A 7,367-nucleotide genomic window follows, 5' to 3' on the forward strand; every position below is an offset into this window, starting at 1 on the left:
GTACCAAACACATCAAACATATGGAAACAACGTGTTTGAGTCCATTCCATTGATACCATTCCAGCCATTACAATGAACCTGTTCTCCTATAGCTCCTCCCACCAGCCTCCTCTGGTTGAATGCATTCGTCCATATTTATTTATTATCCATCAATAAGCCCCACCCCATCATTAAGCCCCGCCCTAGAGGTATTGAGTGGGATACAAGGGAGCAGCAGTCTGTCAGACATTGCAGTGGTCATCACTTCTCCAGTGAACAAGTGAATTCTGAATTTGCATCCTATCAGGTAAGGTTCTCAAGTTTTCTTGACATTCACTTTTCATTTCAGCAAGATTTAGTAAACATGATAGATATGATATTTAGACATTTTCAACTATATGTAATGAGTGGGACCCAGATATGCTATTAAATTAATGATTTTTATGTTTTATTTGGAAAACTAAAGATGTTTTTAATTAACTAAACCAATATAAAGGAGTGGATTGGAGTTACATGATAGGTCAATGCATGGTAGGTAAACATTTTTACTGGCTATTGTCGTATTTTTCCTCGGTTATTGCAGACAGTGGAGTGGTCTGTGTTTACATGGTGATTTGCCATACCCAATATCAAGGGATTTGATATGAATGCACAAATCAACAAGTACATTGTACTACCCCACAGATCCCTGCAGTCGGCACTGCTGCATCAGCAAGTGGGAAGTGTGATTAGTGGCCTTCTGCTTTCAATGAACAGTACTCATACAGTAGAAATATATAGCCTCTATGTGAATGATACAGTTGAAGTTGGAAATTTACATACACCTTATCCAAATACATTTAAACTCCGTTTTTCACAATTCCTGACATTTAATCAGAGTAAAAATGTCCTGTCTTAGGTCAGTTAGGATCACCACTTAATTTTAAGAATGCGAAATGTCAGAATAATAGTAGAGAGAATGATTTATTTCAGCTTTTATTTATTTCACATTCCCAGTGGGTCAGAAGTTTACATACACTCAATTAGTTTTTGGTAGCATTGCCTTTAAATTGTTTTACTTGGATCAAACATTTCGTGTAGCCTTCCACAATAAGTTTGGTGAATTTTGGCCCATTCCTCCTGACAAATCTGGTGTAACTGAGTCAGGTTTGTAGGCATTCTTGCTCACAAGAGCTTTTTCAGTTCTGCCCACACATTTTCTATTGTATTGAGGTCAGGGCTTTGTGATGGCCACTCCAATACCTTGACTTTATTGTCCTTAAGCCATTTTTCCACAACTTTGGAAGTATGCTATTGGCCAATGTCCACCTGGAAGACCCATTTGCGACCAAGCTTTAACTTCCTGACTGATGTCTTAAGACGTTTCTTCAATATAGCCACATCATTTTCCTTCCTCATGCTGCCATCTATTTTGTGAAGTGCACCAGTCCCTCCTGCAGCAAAGCACCCCCACAACATGATGCTGCCACCCCATGCTTCTTTGGCTTTTTCCTCCAAACATAACAATGGTCATTATGGCCAAGCAGTTATAGTTTTGTTTCATCAGACCAGAGGACATTGCTACAAAAAGTATGATCTTTGTCCCCAAGTGCAGTTGCAAACCGTAGTCTGGCTTTTTATGGCGGTGTTGGAGAATTGGTTTCTTCCTTGCTGAGCAGCCTCTCAGGTTATGTCGATATAGGACTCGTTTTACTGTGGATATAGATACTTTTGTAACCGTTTCCTCCAGCATCTTCACAAGGTCCTCTGCTGTTGTTCTGGTTGATTTGCACTTTTTGCACCAAAGTACGTTCATCTCTAGGACACAGAACGCGTCTCCTTCATGAGGGGTATGACGGCTGTGTGGTCCCATGGTGTTTAAAACTTGCGTACTATTGTTTGTACAGATGAACGTGGTACCGTCAGGTGTTTGGAAATTGCTCTCAAGGATGAACCAGACATGTGAAGGTCTACAATTTTTTTTCTGAGCTCTTGGCTGATTTCTTTGGATTTTCCCATAATGTCAAGCAAGGAGGCACTGAGTTTTAAGGTAGGCCTTGAAATACATCCACAGGTACACCTCCAAATGACTCAAATTATGTCAATTAGCCTATCAGAAGCTTCTAAAGCCATGACATCATTTTCTGGAATTTTCCAAGCTGTTTAAAGGCACAGTCAACTTAGTGTATGTAAACTTCTGACCCACTGGAATTGTGATACAGTGAATTATAAGTGAAATAATCTGTCTGTAAACAATTGTTGGAAAAATTACTTGTGTCATGCACAAAGTAGATGTCCTAACTGACTTGCCAAAACTACAGTTTGTTAACAAGAAACTTGTGGAGTGGTTGAAAAATGAGTTTCACTTGACTCCAAGTGAATGTAAACTTCTGACTTCAACTGTATTTTATCTTTATTTAACTAGGCAAGTCAGTTAAGAACTAATTCTTATTTTCAATGACAGCCTAGGAACAGTGGGTTAACTGCCTGTTCAGGGGCAGAACGACAGATTTGTACTTGCAACCTTCCGGTTACTAGTCCAACGCTCTAACCACTAGGCTACCCTGCCGCCCCATGTATTACTACATCATCATCTTTTATTTCACTTGCCAATTTGATATTGCTATTACAGCTACACAGAACCAGGGTAATATATCTGAAAAAGCTCTGGTTTAGACTGACAAAATTCCCTCACCTTTCTTGTACCTCCTGGGATATTTGTCAGTAGCGCCCACCTCAACAGTGACCACATGCCGAAGGTTGTCTGGATTACTGAGTTGTTGGCTGAGAAAGTTGTATATTTCAGCTCTGACTGTGCCTCCTAGCTGTACTTTAGAGTGTGGGAAAGAGAGAGGGAGTTGAGAGGAATACATTTTGGGGGAATGATAATGCTTGAAGAGATTGAAAACAAGAAAGCAACAATCGATGAGTGAAATGTGTTGGTATCTATTTCGGACAAAGAAGCTGGACAGATTTCTCCTTTGGTTGTCATCATTGGCATCAAGTCATTCTTATATTTAAAAAATGTTAATTAACTAGGCAAGTCAGTTTAAAAACAAATTCTTATTTACAATATCGGCCAAACCCGGATGATGCTGGGCCAATTGTGCACCGCCCTATGGGACTCCTAATCACGGTCGGTTGTGATACAGCCTGTGTAGTCCTTGACTTTTTCTTATTAAATAGCTATTTTTGGTTGTTTATGAGACCCCAACAGAGAAAATGTAAATTCTTCCGGACATAAAGACTTGCATGGCCCCTTGTTTGGTGGTCTGCTTAGTCAGCACAGAGGTCCACACATTCCTAATCCCAGTTGACAATATGCCAACAAGGACAGCCACTTTGCCAAAATCCCTGGGATTTGAAAGGACGGGAGAGACCTTACTGTTGATGTATTTCTCTAGCTAAATATTTCCCTGAGTGAATATTGATCAATATAAACCAGAAAATATGTGCACAATCTGATATCCCTATGCAGGTTGTGTGATCGACCATCTCTCAGGATGACGCACCAATTCCCAGCCCTCTCCAGTGGTCAGAAGCAGGAGCTCCAGGAGATTGCCCTTCGTATCGTCACTCCAGGGAAGGGCATCCTGGCTGCTGATGAGTCTGTTGGTTAGTAGGGAGCTCAGTATGTTCTCTCTGCACTGGAAAACAGTTGGAATGAAAATGATTACGTAACAATCTACATTAATGTATGGTATTAACAATAACAGTGGGACCTACTTTCAAGAAATCAGACAAAGTTAATTTCCAGTGATGCTTGCCAGAACCCTCTACAAAGCAGTGGTACAGGATGGTATCCAATAGATTATTCCGTTTTTATAAATGTAGGTTTACCAGAGTGTGAACATGTTTGTTTCTAATGTTCCTGGAAACAGGCAGCATGGCAAAGCGCCTTAACCAGATAGGGGTTGAGAACACTGAGGAGAACCGCCGGCAGTACCGCCAGATCCTCTTCAGGGCTGACGACCGCATCAACAGCTGCATCGGAGGAGTCATCTTCTTCCATGAGACGCTGTACCAGCACGCTGATGATGGCACGCCCTTTGTCAAGATGATCAAGGACAGGGGCATCACTGTGGGAATCAAGGTACTGTACGAGCAAAGCGGTCGAAGGGGCCAATGGTGATATCTGAAGTATGTTTTATGTCTCTGGTCTTTAGCTTGGGCAAGAATACCCCTCGACCCTACTTCTACTGTATATAACATTATCGAGGGAAGGAATGAGAATGTAGAACATAAGGCTACTTGATATGCTCCAATAGACAGTTCCAGGAAGGGAACAGGTTTCAACATTACGGAGGCCAAAAGGTAGCACAGATCCACTCAGATCAGGAGTTCTACCCCTGATGGGGTAGATGGTGCAGTGCTATGGGTAGAATGGCTGCTATTAATATCAACACCATCTGGATGAAAATAAGCTGGCTTTAAGACATGGAGTAGATCAGTGTGAAGGGGAGGGATTCTTATTTTTGATCTGCTTTATCTTTTTCTTCAGGTTGACAAAGGTGTTGTCCCCTTGGCAGGAACCAATGGAGAATCTACCACTCAGGGTAGGGCTAAGACCCCTTGGGTTCTAGTCAATCTGATCATCATAACTATCTGAATTTGACAGTTACAAAATGTAGTCTGCCACTCATTGGTGAATCCCAATCCTTACCAGCCTTCTTAATTTCTTTTTCATCCTATAGGACTGGATGGGCTCTCAGAACGCTGTGTTCAGTATAAGAAGGATGGGGCAAATTTTGCTAAGTGGCGCTGTGTGTTCAAGATCAGTGAGACCACCCCCTCTAAACTGTCCATTGAAGAGAATGCAAATGTCCTGGCTCGATATTCAAGCATTTGCCAGCAGGTAAGGACTCCACAAATGCAGTTTAAAGACACAATATCAGGTATGATGAAATATCATAATTGTAGGTAACATCAGCAACGCCTTCTAATCATGCGGATTGTGTCATTTTTCTTTCACCCAGCATGGGATTGTGCCTATTGTGGAGCCAGAGATTTTATCTGATGGAGATCATGATCTGAGGCATTGTCAGTATGTCACAGAGAAGGTGGGACCGTACCCCAACTCTTAACCTGTTAGTATGTAAATGTATTTCTAACATTGCCAGTTTATTATGTTCCATGTGTTCCCCTGTGTTGTGCAGGTGCTAGCTGCATTGTACAAGGCCATGTCTGACCATCATGTGTACCTGGAGGGCACTCTGCTCAAGCCCAATATGGCCACTCCTGGCCACAGCTGCCCCACCAAATACAGCGCAGAGGAGGTCGCCATGGCAACGGTTACAGCCTTGCGCCGCACCGTCCCTCCTGCTGTCACGGGTAAGGTCATAGGCCATTGACCAGTTATATTGCCTCTCACTCTCAATGAAGCTCAGAAAGAGAGTACATGCAATACCCATGTCAGATTCAGTCACTATACCAGTGATTTGGCATTATGAACATATTAATTTATTGGCAGTTTGTAAAGCACTTATGGTGCTGATAGAAATCCATTAACTGTTCACTCACAGCGATTTCTATTTATTTTCTGTGCAGGAGTAACATTCCTTTCTGGGGGTCAGAGTGAAGAGGAGGCCTCTGTCCACCTGAATGCCATCAACAACTGCTCCCTGGTGAAGCCCTGGGCCCTCACCTTCTCGTACGGCCGAGCCCTTCAGGTCTCCGCACTCAAAACCTGGCGTGGACATAAAGAGAATGAGAGTGCTGCCACTGAGCAGTTTATCAAGAGAGCAGAGGCATGTACATCACTTTGTTTTCAGCCTCATGATCAACCTGGCTTTCATCTTTTAGCACTTAGTGTTGTTGAGGAACATATATATTTTTGCATTTCACCATTTTCCGTGTGGAACGGTCATCTGAGGAAGTGATCTATGTATTCAGCTGACATGAAGTGAGTTTCACCCCTAACAGTGTTTGTGTGTTTGCCCCTCATACCCCCATCCCCTTTCTCTCACTATCAGGTGAATGGCTTGGCCTGTCAGGGGAAGTACACTGGTGGCGGGGACAGTGAATCTGACCAAATCTATGTGGCCAATCATGCATACTGAAGAGCCAGTGATGCCTCACATTACAGCTTTGGCTAACCAATAGCATTGTCCACTGTCACTGCTATACCAATGGCCAATCGCAGGCATGTGCTGTCTACAATCTGTATTCTAGGAGTTATAATATAGTTACTTGAGTGTACACACTTGTTATTAAAAAAAAGTGCACATTGGTGGACCCACTAGATGTAGGGGTCTAATGAAATTAGTCATTAACTGATGTCCTTTGATTAGACACTTTCAACAATATTATTGTAACCTTTGAGATGACAACATGTTCTTGTGGTAGTAGCAAAATGAAACCTAACTGATGTTTGGTTGTTTCATTATTTATTTTGATGAGATCCAGGATCAACTTTTGCCATGTAAAGCCACTTTCCAAACTGCTGCACTAAGCATTAGATAGGGTGCGTGGTGTAGGCCTATTGTGTGTGACGAGAATGGAGAATTCTAGCTTTCTTGAAAAGACCATATTGCCATTCCAAATTCTGGATTAATGATGGGATATGTGTGTCTAAACAAAATAGCTGTGTGAAGATACTATTTTGTAGAAATTGTGTGTGTGTTCTTGCTTAGAGGCAGAAAGTTCCAAAGACGTGGTTTTGGATGAACTAATGGACAGCTAGACTTACAGTAAATAGTGTTGTTGGAAAAATGTTATTTTTGTGACTTAGCTAAGTATTGTTCTCTATGCAACTGATTATAAAATACTGTAGTGCAAAAGTAATAACAATAAATTGTGTTGAGTTGAAACAATCTGGTAATTCTGGTTTTATTTCTCATAAATTAATCTTGTTTAAACCAGAATTAAAATATCCCATAATTTGGTCAGATGCTCATGCTCCATAGTCTGTCCATGAAGACTAGGCCTACTCACAAATATATATTTTTAACTGCACCAAAGAGTAGGCCTACCTACACATTGCATGATTTGTACATTATTTTCTACAGTAGTCAAACTCTGATAATGTTATACAGTTCTTGATTTTAACAGAATTCTTAGTTAATTTATCCTCACCCATAAACTAGTAGGCTACTTGAGCTTGTCATCTGATTTGCTTTCCCATACCATGGTCCATGGCACCATCTACTGGCTTAAGAGTAGTTGACGATGATATATTAGGGTGTTTTCACATCGTCCTCTTTAAAAAGAACGCATCTCAGTCCTCTTTAGGGTGAACAAAAAAAAGCTAAAGAACTCTTTTATTTTTGTATTCACACTGCCCTTGCCTCTGAATGAGGACTAAACTATTTGCCTGTTCACTTCACCTATTTTGTGGACTGAGTCCTCTTTGCATTCACATTATGTTTAGAAAGGAACCAAAATCTTTTTCCAACATGCACTCTGGGTTT

The 7,367-nt window shown here is 41.3% G+C and overlaps 1 protein-coding gene across 1 annotated transcript; it reads left to right on the plus strand.

The window, feature by feature from the left end:
- The first annotated feature begins 211 nt into the window (after nucleotides 1–211).
- LOC115136747 (fructose-bisphosphate aldolase C-like) lies at nucleotides 212–6,740 on the plus strand. The gene is made up of 9 exons (XM_029672496.2): nucleotides 212–286; nucleotides 3,437–3,573; nucleotides 3,840–4,051; nucleotides 4,460–4,514; nucleotides 4,653–4,813; nucleotides 4,935–5,018; nucleotides 5,115–5,289; nucleotides 5,506–5,705; nucleotides 5,931–6,740. Exons 2-9 carry the CDS (start codon nucleotides 3,462–3,464, stop codon nucleotides 6,015–6,017), a joined length of 1,086 nt encoding a protein of 361 aa, XP_029528356.1. The 5' UTR covers nucleotides 212–286; nucleotides 3,437–3,461; the 3' UTR covers nucleotides 6,018–6,740.
- Nucleotides 6,741–7,367: the final 627 nt, after the last annotated feature.

This window comes from Oncorhynchus nerka, linkage group LG11 (genome assembly GCF_034236695.1).
Source record: "Oncorhynchus nerka isolate Pitt River linkage group LG11, Oner_Uvic_2.0, whole genome shotgun sequence".
NCBI lineage: Eukaryota > Metazoa > Chordata > Actinopteri > Salmoniformes > Salmonidae > Oncorhynchus > Oncorhynchus nerka.

Coding starts and splice junctions, on each gene's coding strand:
- LOC115136747 (XM_029672496.2), top strand. CDS start 3,462: ATGACGCACCAATTCCCAGCCCTCTCCAGTGGTCAGAAGCAGGAGCTC. Junction 4,052..4,459: donor GCATCACTGTGGGAATCAAG/GTACTGTACGAG, acceptor CTTTTTCTTCAG/GTTGACAAAGGTGTTGTCCC. Junction 4,515..4,652: donor TGGAGAATCTACCACTCAGG/GTAGGGCTAAGA, acceptor TTCATCCTATAG/GACTGGATGGGCTCTCAGAA.